The sequence below is a fragment of the Salvia hispanica genome, chromosome 6 (genome assembly GCF_023119035.1).
Source record: "Salvia hispanica cultivar TCC Black 2014 chromosome 6, UniMelb_Shisp_WGS_1.0, whole genome shotgun sequence".
Lineage (NCBI taxonomy): Eukaryota > Viridiplantae > Streptophyta > Magnoliopsida > Lamiales > Lamiaceae > Salvia > Salvia hispanica.
Window position 1 is genome coordinate 45148376 of NC_062970.1, and position 16552 is coordinate 45164927.

General features: G+C 37.4%; 2 protein-coding genes across 2 annotated transcripts; both read right to left on the reverse strand.

Annotated features, from left to right (window-relative positions):
• Window positions 1-612: 612 nt before the first annotated feature.
• Window positions 613-3125, reverse strand: LOC125196429 (glucose-1-phosphate adenylyltransferase small subunit, chloroplastic/amyloplastic). The gene is made up of 8 exons (XM_048094943.1): window positions 2799-3125; window positions 2305-2574; window positions 2033-2212; window positions 1712-1815; window positions 1485-1596; window positions 1205-1303; window positions 988-1107; window positions 613-911 (listed from the first exon to the last, which is right to left on the reverse strand). Exons 1-8 carry the CDS (start codon window positions 3108-3110, stop codon window positions 795-797), a joined length of 1314 nt encoding a protein of 437 aa, XP_047950900.1. The 5' UTR covers window positions 3111-3125; the 3' UTR covers window positions 613-794.
• Window positions 3126-7143: 4018 nt separating this feature from the next.
• On the reverse strand, window positions 7144-8743 carry LOC125195492 (ras-related protein RABB1c-like). Its single transcript, XM_048093636.1, has 6 exons — window positions 8692-8743; window positions 8394-8533; window positions 8214-8296; window positions 7484-7688; window positions 7316-7387; window positions 7144-7179 (listed from the first exon to the last, which is right to left on the reverse strand). The coding sequence occupies exons 1-6, from the start codon at window positions 8741-8743 to the stop codon at window positions 7144-7146; spliced, it is 588 nt and encodes a 195-aa protein (XP_047949593.1).
• Window positions 8744-16552: the final 7809 nt, after the last annotated feature.

Sequence of the window (16552 nt, forward strand, 5' to 3'; positions counted from 1 at the left end):
ATATTTCCACACCTACTTTACTCTCTCTTATTTTTTTCTCTCTTCATCTCTTTACCTTTTTCATTTTCCACTTTATTCTCTCTTTACTTAACTCACCTAACATAATTTTTCTTAATCTCCGTGCAGAAAAGAAACATCTCCATTACTATGGAACGGAGGGAGTATTATTTATCTAAACCACAAACTTTGTACTCCCTCCGTCCCACAAAAGATGTCACACTTTCCTTTTTAGTTTGTCTCACAAAAGATGTCACATTTCTTTTTTGGAAAAAATTCTCTCTTACATGAATATAAAATTTATATTTTCTCACTCTATTTAACACACAAAACAAAACCTCCTAAAATCTCGTGCTGTCCCACAAGTGTGACATCTTTTATGGGACGTAGGGAGTATTAATATGAAACAACGGTGGAATATTTTGTATGAAGAGTATAGTTACTTACCCCTAGTATTTCTTAGGGCAATCATAAAATTCAACCAAGACCTCATTTCACAATAAGATTTAAGACAAAACCACCATTTTTTTTAGTACGATGTTTCTCTTGATGTTTGAAACAAACTTGAGATTAAGACTGCATCTCCATAATATATTTAGATGAAAAGGAGAGGCATTCAATGAAATTAACGTTTATTTTAATGTTTTAAATTATTATATCACCATTTAGATAAAAGGGAAAAACTATTGAAAGTTCTTAAATTCTCAGCTGTTATGTACATCAAGATAAGATTATACCCATAAAGCTGAGAACTCATTCTCCACCTCCGTCACGTTGCTTCATCGGACCGGCGATTTCTAGATCACACTACCACTGGGAATCAGAGCGTCTTTGATAACGGTGACGATCCCACTCTTGATGAAGTATCCATCCGTCTCCCTCGCTGCTTCTTGAACGTCGTCACTGTTTATAATCTGCCATACATCGAAAAACATATTTTAGAGGTGAGGCGAGGATGTTCTTTCAAATGCACTCCATATAAGTTCGCACCTTCACATTTTCTCCAATCCGGGCATTTTTGTCGATGATGGCTCTCTTGATGTGAGTGTTTTTACCAATGCCGATAGGTACTGCGCCCTTGGCTGCCAGAAACCTTCTGTCTGCGTCCGTCTATAATGCAGAGGAAGTAAAACGGGTCATATGCTCCGAATTCAAGGATAGGAAAAGATCAGAACGTTACATTTTAACTTGTAAGGGGAGAATTTACCTCGTAATAATCTGCACCCATCAACAAGGAGTCCTCTATGATTGCACCCTCGGCTATGCATGACCGAAGTCCAACCACAGAATGATGGATTTTGCAGTTCTGCACGGAATAAGATCACGATAAAATGGGATCATCTGGCACACTAAAGGATGTTGTTCGCTATTTTTTATATGGAGTAGAAGACTAGCATAAAAAGCTATACTAATTTTTGACAGAAGGTTAGATGGTGCGAATATATTAACCTTCTCTATTATACTAGGCCAGTTTGCAGATTACTCACCTTGATCACACAACCTTCACCAATGACACTATCTGTGACATCAGCATCCAGCATCTTTGAAGGAGGTAGATATCGAGGTTGGGTATAGATGGGAGCAGATCGATCATAGAAGCTGCATAAGATAATTGAAGAAGGAAGAATATAAGGGTATTGCAATAATACATCGTGTAGGTTATCTGGTAAACAACAATATGTAGAAAGGGTTCGTGATAAGAACAAACACCCACCTAAAATCGGGCACTGGCTTTTTAGTGATCCCTAGATTGGCATTATAAAAAGCTTCAATGGTACCAATGTCTTCCCAGTAGCCATCAAACAAGTAAGCTTGCACCTTTATAGAAAATTTAACTGTTAGACCATATTTCACTAAATTGCTAACAGTAAAAAGTGATAGAGTGCTATGTAAAGTTCACTGATAAATCCTTAATCACATTTAAGGAGAAGATACTGCCAGAAAACATTATGACCTTTATATTTCTCCCATTAATTAGTTTGCAAAACCACTGCACTAAAGTAGAGAAGAACTAAAGTAAAGTTCAGAAGCGTACTCTTAATCCCATGGCAGTGGCTCCTGGGATAACTTCACTACCAAAATCATTGGCTGCGGGGAAGTCATCTCTGAGAAGATTTATCATCACTTCTTTGCTAACAACGTATATTCCCATACTTGCAATGTAAGGCATCTCCTTTGCTCTCTTATCATCAAGACCCAATATGGTAGTATCAACCTTTAAAAATGGAACCACGGAAAAAGCAAACTTAAAAATCGGTCTATTTTAGCTAATTCAAAATGCTTGAGCGTATTTGCCCAAAAATCCACCTTCATAGATTTTAACTGTTCTCCCTTTGGTTTCTCAGCAAATTCGATGATGCGCCCTTCTTCATCAATCTTCATCAGTCCAAATGATGTGGCGCGCTTTTCATCCATAGGCAAAGCAGCAACAGTAATGTCAGCATCTGTCTCTCTGTGAGCCTGAATAAACCTCTCATAATCCATTCTGTACAGATGATCTCCAGCAAGAATCAGGAACTCAAGCACATTGTGCTCATCAAACAGCCACAAATATTGCCTCACAGCATCTGCAGTACCCTAAGGAAGAACAAACTTTATGTATCACCGGTTTAACACACAAAAAAAGAGCAATTGGGTTGAAATGATATCAAGCATCGACTACAAATCTGGAACATAACATGCATAACATTTGATTGAAACAAATGCAGCTGAAGAACTTGTACCCGTTAGACAAAAGATTAAATTTTTTGTGCATGATATATATTCATCTTAGTGAACATTGAGAATACCATAATAAGTACCTGGAACCAATTGGGGTTTTCTGGACTTTGCTGAGCTGCAAGAACCTCAACAAAACCTTCGTTTTTGTATCCACCCATGTTGCTTGCATATGCCCTCGAAAGATGGCGATTGAGGGAAGCAGAATTGAATTGAGTGAGGACATAGATCTTCGATATATTGCTGTTCAAGCAATTGCTAACAGGAATATCAATCAACCGGTAATTTGCTCCAAGAGGAACAGCTGGTTTTGCCCTCTTCTTTGTTAGCGGATACAGCCTAGTTCCAGCTCCACCTCCCAGAATGATTCCCAAGACACTCTGCAGAAGGACCATAACACATATATGATAACTATACATTCTATTTTCCAAGCCACAAAATAAAACATTAATGGTCCACACAGAAATCAGTTGAATTTGATAGCCTAAAAATACTTCAATCCGTCACAATACTTTAGAATATTGAACTGTGTTAACAAGAAAGCACAAAAATAACATCCTTATTGATCTAATCCATGGAAGTAACAGTGCATATGCTTGATTCAAGTGTAAATGAATAGTATAATGGGGAATCACATTATTAATTTAGTGAGTCAAACTTCGTTTGCACGTGTGTATTGGCCTGACTAACTGTACCTTACCCATAATTTAAGAATACATTAGCAGATAACAGAGAATTTCACCAAACTATAATTTCAATAAACAAATGTAACACTCGTTGCTTGCTCAAATCAATTAAGCAGCATAAAGACTCCCCTGGTTTAAAGCTACATGTACATTCTAAATGTTTGTTGTTTCACAAGAGAGCGAATCGCGGATCTGCACAAAGCACTAATATAACTTCGAATCAAAGCAAAGGTCAATTTATTTTCGTTTGTTTTGGATTTTTGTGAAGGTAAGTCTACTCCTAGAATCATGTGAGTATGTCTTTGTCAAATTGATTTATTTTCATGATAAAGAAATAAAGATAAATACTCTTTCCGTTCTGGATTAGGTGTCACTTATGTTATGACTCGGAACAGTGGAAGGGCCGCGGCCCCCCACTACTGAGGCGAGAGAGGGAGTCGGCCCAGCGGGGTGGACGAGAGAGAGGCGAGCTCTCGGCCTGGCCGAGGCCCTTGGGCACGAGGCGCGGCCCTCCACTGCAGGGGGCCGAGAACCGCGGCCCTTGGGCTTCCGATTTTTAATTTTTTTTTTTCTAGTTTTTTTATAAATTCTTCATTTTTCCTTCATTTTTTTTACAGTGAAAATTTTCATTGTATAATTTTCCCTTTTATAATAATACAGTAGAAATTTTGTTATAAATTTTTTATTTTAATTAATTTACTTTTTATTTTTTATTATTATAGGTAAATAATTTTTATTCTAGCTAAAATTAAAATATACCAAAAAATGTTAAGAAAATAATTTTAATTGGTGGCTCGGAGGGCCACCATTGTAGTGGCCAAGTTTTCATGGGCAGGGCTAAGTTTGTTGGGGCATGCCCAAGAGGGCCACCACTGTGGATGCCCTAAGAAAGAGTTGAAGTGTGCAATAAATGAAGCGAGATAGTGGAGTGTGTAATAAATGAAGTGAGTTGGTTGAAGAAGGTGTGTCCCTTTTGACTTTTTGGAATTTATTTAATTTTTGTTTTATTTTATTTTAATATAGAGAATGACATTTTGATGTAATTTTAATGAAGAATGAGGTAAAATTATATGACCAAATATGACAAATTCTAAATGTGACTCTTAAACAGAGACGAACTTTTATGGCAAAATGTGACTCTTAATCTGGGATGGAGGGAGTAAATGACAAATACTTTTTGTATACCATCAGTCTCATAAAAAAAAGTCATATTTTTCTTTTCAGTCAATCTCAATAAAAATGTTATATTTTTCTATTTTTAAAAAAAGCAAATCATCATTAATACAAAAAACTAGTATTTTTTATTATTTATTAATATATTCAAGTAAGCATTATCAATTTAACACAACAAACAAAGTTCCTAAAATTTCATGTCACTTATTTATAATTGCACATGTTAATAGACATAATAAAAGGTGAATCGTTAAAATAATATCTATTTAGTTAAAATTTCAATCTTAATGCTCATTGCAATTATTACACATCGAAATATTAGTTTAGATAAAACATAGTATTAACATATTGTAACATGTCTCAAATTATTAACGTGATCAAGCATAAAATTTAATTATTAATTATAGTGTCAAACTGATAAACATAAAAACTTAAACTCTAGTTGTCAATACCGAATAATGTTCTATCAAATCAAAGTCTCTGAAAACTTACAAACAAGAAACAACATTAGATTTCTTGATATTTTTATTGGCTTTTAAAATTACAAAACAAACCCAATTTAATCAAAATTGATTGTAATATTAATACTGCATTATCGGGGGACACCACACGTGATACGGAGGGTAAATTGGTAAAGTGAGCCTTATTTTTGTATCCCATATTTGGCAGGTCAATTAACCAATTTCCCATATTAATAAATCAAAGAAATTTGAAGTTGTCACAGGTGGCATGTGAAAAATATCTGTGACGAAAGTGATTTTGCACCGTTGCTTATATTTTCTAATTTCTTAATTACTTTTTCTACTGTGACATTAATAATTGTCGAGATTATTTCTAGTATCGTATGATTTGAATACCGAGAGTGATGTTTGTAACTCCCTCCGTCCGCCATTAGGAGTCTCATTCATGGACGGCACGAATTTTAAGAAATGTTAAGAAAAGTGGGTGGATAAAAATTAGTAGAATAGGGGTTCCACTTGTTTATATTAGTTTTAAATAAAATGTGAGTGTAATGAGTTAGTAGAAGGTGGGACCCTATTACCATTTATGACATAAGTGAATCGGGACTCCTATTCGCGGACGGACTAAAATGCAAAAAAGAGACTCTTATTCGCGGATAGAGGGAGTATATATTATTTGAATAAACAAGATTATTAAATATTCTCTCCGTCCCAGATAATTCAACCCAGTATTCCATTTGAGGTCATCCCACCTAATTTGTCTCATTTCACTTTTACCATTTTTGGTAGTGGACCTCATATTCCACCAACTCATTACTCACATTTTATTATAAAACTAATACTCCTTCCGTTCCACAGCAATGGAGGCGTTTCGTTTTGAGCTCTCGTTTTAAAATGATAATAAATAGTTAAAGTGGAGAGTGAGTAAAGTAAGAGCGAGAATAATGTAGTGAAGAGTCTTGTCTACAATATTCTCTATCTTACTTTACTCTTTCTCCACTTTAACTATTTATTACTCCATCCGTTCCGCTTAAGATGACACGTTTTCCTTTTTAGTTTGTCCCAACTAAAATGACACATTTCCTTTTTTGGTAACTTTTTCTCTCCAATTAATACACTCAACCACTTTTTCTCGCTCCTATTAATATATTCATCTTTCTTTATCTCTCTACTTTAATACTTACATCTACCTTCTCTTTCCAAAATTAAACACTTTAACCAATAACTCCCTAAAATCCCGTGCCGGCTAAGCAATGTGTCATCTTAGCCGGGACGGAGGGAGTATTATTTTTTCAAAAGGAGTGCTCAAAACGAAACGCCTCTATTACTGAGTAAAACTAGGAAGTACTTTAAAAGTAGGATCCACATCCCACCAACTTTTTCAACTCACTTTCCATTACATTTCTTAAAACTCGTGCTGAGTCAAAGTGTCCCAAATTATCTGGGATGGAGGGAGTAAATAAGTAGAGAAATAATAAAGTAGATGAAATAATTAAATACAATTGAAGAGAGATTTAAATATAATAAATTAAGTAAATTAAATAGAGTAATTAATAACCTCTTAGTAACGTATAAACGAACCCCTTGTTTCTAATGATCTTCTGCACTTTGTTAATTGTCTTTTATTATCCTTTTATAGTGCAATATTTTTCATTGATAAATTCGTTGGTAACCAAAAAATTACTTCTTTTAATTTGTGTAGTTTGATAATCAGATCATCAAGGTCACCAAAAAAAAAAAAAAAAAAGAAAAAAAGTGCCCTAATTATACAAGCATTTTGTTCCAACCATTGCGTTTGGTAATAAAGTGACAAAACCAAATCTATTACACATATTAAGGTTTATTTGGTCGTCGTCACTCGTCAACCACTCCAATCAATTTTGCTCCCCTCCATATTATCTTTTCAATAATTCGGAAATAGAATAAAAAATAGTTTTGGTAGTTGAACATATTTTATATAAACATTAGTAAGTATCAAATAAAACTAAACACTATGATTACAATTTTAAAAAAGTACTCTTGCAAATTCTCAAAACATAATTGTTTTGAAAACAAAATAAAAGAGCCTCATATACAATAATTAACAAAATATTTTCATTAAAATCAAATCAATCCGCAACAAGCTCCACCACCACCACCTCTCCCTGCATTACCAATTTTGATTCCACTCTACAATAATTAATCAACAAAGAAATTGTCAATTTATCAATTAATTTTATAAAAAAATATGCTTTAAAATTGAAGAAATATTAGTTCTAATTAATTAAGAAAATAACATACCTTCTCATTAGGTAGAACAAAAACTCCATCTTCAATATTCCTATAGATTGTTTCTGCAGTTCTGATAAATGCCTGCATAAAATAATACAATAAAACTCAGTTATTAATATTATTTATATAAATAGAGAGTAATTAATTAGTTTTTAAATGATGATATATTATATGTACCTGATTCACATTTTGAGTTGTTTTGGCAGAAACCTCCATGAATTGCAAGCCATTCATCATAGCAAAGTGTTTACCTTCTTCAATACTCACAACTCTCATGTGATCAAGCTCACATTTGCTACCTATCAACATTATGCTTGTGTTTGTATCTACATATTTTCTAACATCTTCCAACCAAGTAGGAAGGTGGTCAAAAGTTTCCCTCCTGAAAAATGAAAAATAAATTAATGATATCCCAATCATGAAATCAAATAGTAATACTCTATTATGTAATAGGTTATTGTTCTCTATTTTCTTTTCTAATTTTCGTATAGATAACAGGCTATTGATCTTAACTTTAAATATCAAAAACTGAAATGACAAATTTTAAATAAATGGGATTGATATATAAATTTTGAATTTTTTTATTACTCCTAATTTTGAAGACACGTTGTTAGATATAATAAAGGGTAAACGGCAGAAAACACTATAAAGAATGGTCAAATTTTGGTTCGTCTCACAACTTTACAAATTAGTCGAAAAAATCATGAAAAATGAAACTGTTCGCAAGTATGCCATGGTGAAAATCCAATCACCTACCTCCAAACAATATCACCATTGCATGATTGCCGAACCAATCTAAATTTCATGATTTTTTTCCAATTAATTTTTAAAATTACACGAACCACAATTTTACGAACATTGTAATTTTTCCAACAATTTGCTCTATAATAAATACTCTATAGAGTACCTTGTGATGTCATAAACAAGCAGCACTCCAACTGCACCCCTATAGTAAAACCTTGTAAGGGACCTGAATGTCTCTTGACCAGCCTGAAATTAAATTTAAAAATTATTAAAATGAAATTCACAATATATTTGATCAATCAATCAATTGTTTAATTAATTGTAAAAAAACAGATGAACTCACCGTGTCCCACATATATAACTTGATAGTTTTATTATTTACTTTTATATTTTTGGCCCCAAATTCAGAACCAATGGTAAAATCATGATCTCGCCGAAAACCTCTACCAATAAATTGCATAAGCAAACATGATTTTCCAACACCTGCACCAATAAATCTCAGACATTAATCACACTATTATTAGACATTACACATACTTAAAAAAATCTTTTTTCTTGTACATGCATCACATAAACTAACACAAAAATTTGAATATATTCAAACCATTCAAACCAATGTAGTAATAAGAAAAATCTAATACCTGTGTCACCAATTATTATGAATTTAAACAGATAATCGTACTTGGAAGACATGAATTAAATCTGCAAACTAGACTAAGAAATATTCAATTAAGGATATTTGGTGTGGAAAAAATTGATAGAACAGCAATGGAAATTGAATCATAGGATAATCCTTTTTATAGATAAAGAGAGAATCTAGTGCGAGTTGGAGAAAGCTTTTACTATGGAAATAAAATTATAGGATAATCTTTCCTTCTTACAAGTCCCTTTCCTTGTCCAATTAGGATATCTCATTATCGATCAAACCCAATTATTTAATAATGGGTTTTATTATAAATTTATTATTGTTTAATCAACGGTGATTGACACTTTATCAGTTATCACTAAATTTTAGAGTAAAAAATCATATGCGTATTTATGGTATAATTGATCCTAATATAATTTTCGTTAAACAATAATTTCCATATATCGGTAGAATCATTCAATCTTATTTCACATAAAAATATGTACAAGGATTAGAGCTTATATAGACTAGGTTACCTCTATACATGGTAAACCTAATTTACATTTATTTGCATTCTATCTATGGTATGATTTGATTCCATATATTGTGCTCCTGATTTCCTTCTAACACTCCCCCTCAAGTTAAGTAATGGGATTCCCGATACTTAACTTGCCTAGTACTTCTTGAAACGATTTTGAGTTCACCGCCTTGGTCAGAATGTCCGCCAGTTGATCTTCGGACTTGACATATGGCATCTCAACTATCTTTGCTTCGATGTTCTCCTTTATGAAATGTCTATCAACTTCCACATGCTTGGTTCGATCATGTTGTACCGGATTTTCCGAGATGCTAATCGCCGCTTTGTTATCACAAAAGAGTCTACACGGTTGGACTGGGCGAAGACCCAACTCGTTCATGAGTTTCCTTAGCCATAATATCTCTGTCAACCCACTTCTAATTCCTCGAAATTCTGCCTCTGCACTAGAGAGTGCCACCACTTTCTGTTTCTTGCTTCTCCATGTAACAAGATTACCTCCAACAAAGGTAAAGTATCCCGCGGTTGATTTCCTGTCGTTCGGATTCCCTGCCCAGTCGGCATCAGTAAATCCATGTATCTCCATGTGATTGTGTTTCTCAAACATGAGCCCGTGCTCCGTTGTCCCCTTCAAGTATCGAACAATCCTCAAAACTGCCTCCCAGTGTTCTTCTTGAGGTGCATGCATAAACTGACTCACCACTCCTACAGCATAAGCAATGTCCGGCCTCGTGTGGGAAAGGTAGATCAATTTCCCAACTAGTCTCTGATATCTTCCTCTATCTGTTGGTTTAGCTCCTTCCTTCATCTGCAATCCATGATTCTGAACCATTGGGGTGTCTGCTGGCTTACAGTCTAGCATCCCAATCTCAGCAAGTAAGTCCAACACATATTTCCTCTGATTTATAAATATCCCCTTCTTCGACCGTAGGACTTCTATTCCAAGAAAATACTTCAAAAAACCCAAGTCTTTCATCTCAAATTCTTGAAACAAGTTCTTCTTTAGCTCAGCTATCTCCTCTGTATCATCTCCTGTAATGATCATGTCGTCAACATATATAATGAGGCACGTGATCTTACCATCTTTCTTCTTTAGGAACAGAGTATGGTCGGATATGCTCTGTTTGTACCCATATTTCTTCATCACTTCGGTGAACCTTCCGAACCATGCACGTGGGGACTGCTTTAGCCCGTACAATGTCTTCTTTAGTTGGCAGATGTCCCCATCTTGAAATTCTTCCGTGAACCCAGGCGGAGGTTCCATATAAACTGGCTTTGGCAACTCTCCATGAAGGAAGGCATTGGTCACATCAAACTGATGAAGTGGCCAATCCTTATTTGCGGCAATCGAGAACAGAACTCTCACTGTGTTGATCTTTGCTATTGGGGAAAAGGTCTCGTCGTAGTCTATGCCATAAGTCTGGGTGTACCCCTTCGCCACAAGTCGGGCTTTGTATCTTTCAATCGTACCATCTGGTCTTCTCTTAATGGTAAATACCCATCTGCACCCAACAGTCCTCACTCCTTCGGGTAACTTCCCTTTCACCCACGTATTGTTCTTCATTAATGCCTTCATCTCAGTAAACATAGCTTCTCTCCAGTGCTTAATCTTCATAGCTTCCTCGGCTGACTGTGGAATCTCTTCCTCCTCATACAATGCAGCCTCAAATGCCCGGGCCATTTTGGTTAAGTTCCCTTGCACAAAATTCGCCACTCCATAGCGACTCTTCTTGCCAATCTTTTCTGGGGAGTATCGCTTCGGTGGTATTCCCCTTGTACTCCGATAGGGAAGTGCATACCGTCCTGTGTCTCCATCAATAACATTCTCCTCTTCTCGTGGTTCTGTGTTAACAGAATCAATGGAAACCGAAACAGAGCTGGGATCGGGTTCAGGAATTACCTCGGATATCGTCGGAGGAGAATTCTGAGGTGGATGAGCTGACTCTAGTGGCAAGACCTGCTCGGCAGTAGTGACAGCGGGTTCTGGTGGATCCTCAATCGAAGAGCTTGGAACTGGCACAACCCAACTTAGATAGTCCACTGTACTACCTGGATCACTCTCCCCCTGACTACTAAGGTGGGTTTGGTGGTAAAAGAATTCGGTTTCCAAAAAATTGCAATTCATGGTGGTAGTGATTTTTTTGGTTAGAGGATCATAACATCGGTAACCCTTTTGGTTCAGCCCGTACCCCACGAAGACACATTTGGTAGCACAAGGTGATAGTTTAGACCTTTCATGTTTTGGAATATGGACGTAAACAGTACATCCAAAGACTTTGGGTGAGAGATTTAGGTGGTCAGGAATTTTGGCCAATTTGGATAGGGTATCAAGTGGGGTTTTCATGCGAAGGGTTTTAGTAGGTAGGCGGTTTATAAGGTAGACAGAGGTAGCGATGGCTTCGGGCCAAAAATGTTTTGGGACTTTGGATTCGATCATTAGGGCTCGAGTCATTTCAAGTATGGTTCGGTTTTTTCTCTCGGCAACCCCATTTTGTTCAGGTGTATAGGCACATGAAGTTTGGTGGATTATTCCTTTTTCTTTGCATAATTGGGTCATGGCATTGTTAACAAATTCCCTCCCATTATCGGACCTAAGAGTTTTAATGGTAGTATGAAACTGTGTTTGGATTAATTTGAGAAAGGAGACAAATCTATCGAATACCTCAGATTTATGTTTCAAAAAATAAATCCATGTCATTCTAGTGCAATCATCAACAAATATCACAAAATATCTAAACCCATTCCCACCAACAATTGGGGCAGGCCCCCACACATCAGAATGTACTAAAGAAAATATGGAATTCATTCTAGTATTTGTAGGTTTAAAAGACTGTCTGTGGCTCTTGGCCAAAACACAAGTTTCACAAGCAAAATCAGCAGGAATAGTAATGTTCGGGTAAAGAAGTTTAAAATAACCAGGAGAGGGGTGCCCTAGTCTTCGGTGCCAGAGCCAAGTTTCTTGTTTCGTGGATCCTTGAGCCAGCATCGCACTACCAGTTTGAGCTATCTCGTCCACGTAGTAGAGTCCATGCTTCTCAGTGCCACGCCCAAGAATCCTCCTCGTCTGAATATCCTGCAAGATACAAAAATTCGGATGCATTAGAAGAGTGCAGTTCAGTTCCTTAGTAACATGACTAATAGACATCAGCCGTTGAGACAATGTGGGGACATATAAACAATTCTTAAGACGAAGTGTTGGAGATATCTCAATAGTCCCGGAACCCACAACAGTAATCAATTCCCCATTAGCAGTCCGAATATATGTTTTAGTCACTTCATCATTAAAATCAACAAAATCATTCTTTTCCGGAGTCATAGTATCAGTCGCACCACAATCAAATATCCATCCTCTCGTATGTGTATCAGATATATTTTGGGCATGAAATGCAGCGGAAATATTGTCTAGGGGTGCGAAAGAATTTCTAGACACATAATTGGGGTCAATTTCATAATCCAAAGAGTCAAGGGTGCATTTACTAAAGGAATGGGGTTTAATTTCGAAATCATTAAACTGCTGGGGGTAAATGTGCAATATTCGAGTTTTTCTAGGGTTTGGTTTAAAACCAAACCCTTTACCTCCTTGAAGCGGCGCCGCCACCATTCCAGTCGCCGTCTCCGTCCGCTCGGCTAGGTTTCCGGCGCCCCGTACGTTGCCGCCGCCGGATTGACCGTCCTGGCGGTTTCCCGATCCTACACCAGCCGTTTCCCTTGGGTTTCCGGTTTCTGCTCGTCGCGTTTGTTCGTTGCCGCCTCCTCCGGCGGCGAATTTCGCCTGAGCCTGTGCAACCCTTGCCTTCTGTCGCTCCTCCCACCATTCCGGATACCCCAATCGTTTAAAGCAAGTGTCCCATGTGTGTTTTTGTTTCCCACAGTAGGAACACCACAATTTTGAGGTGTCGGGGCGATTTCCCGGCCGGCTGGTGGCTGCGGGGCGCGGTGAGAACCCGTTCCGATGTGGCTGGCGACTGTTCTGTGCAGCGAACCCGTGCCCGATCTCCCCAAGTGACGAATCGGCGTTATCGCCGTCGGTGTCTGCGGTGGGTGCGGCGGACGTCAGTGGCTTGATTCGACGTCGAGCCGCCTCCGTCTTCACCCACCCGTAGGCTGCCGCTACTGATGGGTAAGGTTCCTCCTTCAAGATGTCACGCCGGATTGAGTCGTATTCCTGGTTCAGTCCCGTTAGGAACTTGATCAGCCTCTTCTCGCTCGAATGCACCCTGTACTGACCAACTCCCTTATCGCAACAAGTCACGGGTTGTTTCTGGCAGCGATCAATGTCCACCCATAACCCGTGGAGTTTACGGTAATATGTTTCCAAGTCGAGATTTCCCTGTCTAATTGCAATTACCTTTTCTTCCAGATCATAGATGAGGTATTTGTCCGCCTTATTCTCAAAGGTCACGGCAAGACTGTCCCACAACGCTTTCGATGTTTGGTGGTGGGCAAAGTCCGATATGATGTCGTTCTCGATGTTGTCGACGATCCACGAAAATACTACTAGATCGTTCTCTTCCCATTCATCGAACCCTTTGCTCCCTGGTTCGGGGGGGTCGTTTTTTATGTAGGCGTACGCCCCTCGGCCTCCGATCTTCACCTTGATCAGTCTCGACCATAAGGGGTAGTTTTTCCCATTCAATTTGAATGCTATGGTGATGCTCTTGCTGTTCCTTAAGCTTTTCGTCTGCTCCTGATTCGGTTTTGTATCTTCCTCTGTGTCTGACATGTTTTTGGTGTAGGATTGGAATTTCTGGGCTGATTTTGGCTAAGAACAGGTCGGGTATTGGTATGTATTGGCTATGATGAAAATTTTCTGAGCCTAGGATCGTTGCTGCTCTGAGGCCATGTTAAATATCGGTAGAATCATTCAATCTTATTTCACACAAAATATGTACAAGGATTAGAGTTTATATAGACTAGGTTACCTCTATACATGGTAAACCTAATTTACATTTATTTGCATTCTATCTATGGTATGATTTGATTCCATATATTGTGCTCCTGATTTCCTTCTAACATAATCATTATAGGAGCTCAATATCTAATTGATATTTTCCAAATGATCTCGTATTGAAAATATATGCAACTGATCTAGTCATCTAGGCATAGTCAGACTTAAATTACTAATATGCCCTTGATGTTTCAATGAATATTATGCGAATGGTCAGTTTATTTCGTTGTTTTGGAATTTTGTATTAGAAAGGGGGCTGGTGGTAGGGCTAAATAGCCTTGAAACACATTCACAGCGTTTGGTAGCTCCTACACAAATTCATCGATCCGATAAACATGTTTCGGGTTTCCACCCTACAAATACTACTATCGGTGGTTTCATGTTAACACAATCACGGTGGTGAATAAGTATATATTAGGGCTCGGCTTTTCGCGATTTGGCTGAAAATGTTGTATATGCCCACTTTTACCCTCGGAATTCTCCAATCGAATCAACTGTCGCCCCCTCCCTAGCAAAATTTTTGGTAAAAGGTTGTATATGCGGTCGCGTCTGCATACCGCTTTGGATTGTCTACCCCTGTGGCGATTTTGGACAAGAACTTGGACTTATAGATGCTGAAGCATCTGGGCGATGTCGCTAATGCCTACGCCGCGGCGACCGACCCGATCGGTCGCCAAGGGGGTGCACTGGGACATCATGCAGAGGCCAGTGACGGATGTACAGTAGTTCCACAAGGAGCAAATGCCCCTCCTCAAAAAAATTCATTTGTGCTATTTTGAGTATTATTTTTAATTTTTTTTTTGAAATACCCTTATATATGCCCCTTCTCAGATCCTTAAAATGCCTTTATCTATATGTTTGCCCTAGGTATATAAAATTTATGGATCCGTCCCTGCCAGAGGCAGAGGGGTCAACTGGGGATGACAAGGTCTACTGCACCGGCAGCGGCAGCGACGACGACGGGGGATGGGGAAGCAGCGGTGGATTCGGATGATGCCACCGAGTGAGTGGCGACGGTGTATTTTTAAGTGTTTTTATTTAATTTTCGTTGTATAAATTTCTCATATTTATTTTACAACGAATATTTAGTTTTATTTATTTATTTTTAAATTAATGATGTTTTTTTTTCAAATTATTTTAGTCCGATAATTTTTATTCCAATTCAACTAAAATATACCAACAATTGATTAATAATGTGATTTATGTTTGTGATATGACTATGAAGTGACTTTTATTGGGCCGGACAAATTTTTGTAGCTGTGGAAGTGTTTTCGGCCGTGGCCGTGGCCCGAGAGGGAGTAACCTGAACCGTGGAGCCTATAATTATTTCCTCCTGGTTTTGATGCTCCGTATCCTCCTGGTTTTTTGAATGTTGGTGCTTCTTGTGATGTTTTTGATTGAAATTACTTTTATTGTGCTTTTTATTAAAAGTTGGTTCTCTTAGTTTTTGACAATTATGAATGGTAGGTTTAGACATTGTGCATACTCGAATTGTTTTTATTGAGTTATAGTAGTAATTCATATCCTCACGTCCAACATCAAATCTGGTGCTTTAATCTAGTCGCTCACTCACTTGAGTTTTGTAAAATTTTGTGAATTTTAATAACTGGTGCAGTTCTTTTTAATAACTAAATTTGTTGTTACATACTTATGTCTTTTTTGTTGACATTAGTAATGTACTCCATATAGTTGACAAGTTATTGAGTTAGCGATTTAGGGCATTCATGATGGGGCGGAGGATGCGATGCCCTAAGCCCCGCCCTATGCTCCGCCACATCAGCATTCTATCCTCCGCCCCTTCCTTCTGCAACAGGGCGGACTATAGCCCGCCCTATAATTTTAACTCATATTTTGTATTTTTTTTTTTTGTTTACAAACATATCAATTAGCAAGAATAAATATAAAAACACCACAACTTAAATGCAAATCCTATTGTCAATATTTATATTTTGTTTTTTATGCTTGCAAAAATGGAAAGTCGTCGGAATTCATTATTGTATTTAAAGAGAAATTGAGATGGAGAAGAGAGTGGAGTGAAAGGTGTGAAATGAAGTAAAAAACTTGGGGATATATATAAAAGAAAATACAAAAAAAAATTTATAAATGAAAAATGTGTGCATAGTCCGTCGCATCCTCCGCAACCCCTGCAATGGGCGGAGGATAGGCCGGAGGATGCATCCTCCGTGTCATAGTACGCGGACGATGCATCCTCCGCGGAGGATAATGTGTGCATAGTCCGTGGTGCTGCAGTGGTGGACTAAGGGGCGGAGGATATATTATTAAATTGTGACTAGTCTACAAAATATCAGATATATTATTATAATCTGTGCAGTTTTTTTTATTCTCAAATTGCAAAGATCAATATTTATGAGCTTAAATTTGAAATATTTTGAC

Coding starts and splice junctions, on each gene's coding strand:
- LOC125195492 (XM_048093636.1), bottom strand. CDS start 8,743: ATGTCTTCCAAGTACGATTATCTGTTTAAATTCATAATAATTGGTGAC. Junction 8,534..8,691: donor CATAATAATTGGTGACACAG/GTATTAGATTTT, acceptor TTATTGGTGCAG/GTGTTGGAAAATCATGTTTG. Junction 7,689..8,213: donor CTTGTTTATGACATCACAAG/GTACTCTATAGA, acceptor TTCATTTTTCAG/GAGGGAAACTTTTGACCACC.
- LOC125196429 (XM_048094943.1), bottom strand. CDS start 3,110: ATGGTCCTTCTGCAGAGTGTCTTGGGAATCATTCTGGGAGGTGGAGCT. Junction 2,575..2,798: donor AAAACCCCAATTGGTTCCAG/GTACTTATTATG, acceptor GTTCTTCCTTAG/GGTACTGCAGATGCTGTGAG. Junction 2,213..2,304: donor AACAGTTAAAATCTATGAAG/GTGGATTTTTGG, acceptor CCATTTTTAAAG/GTTGATACTACCATATTGGG.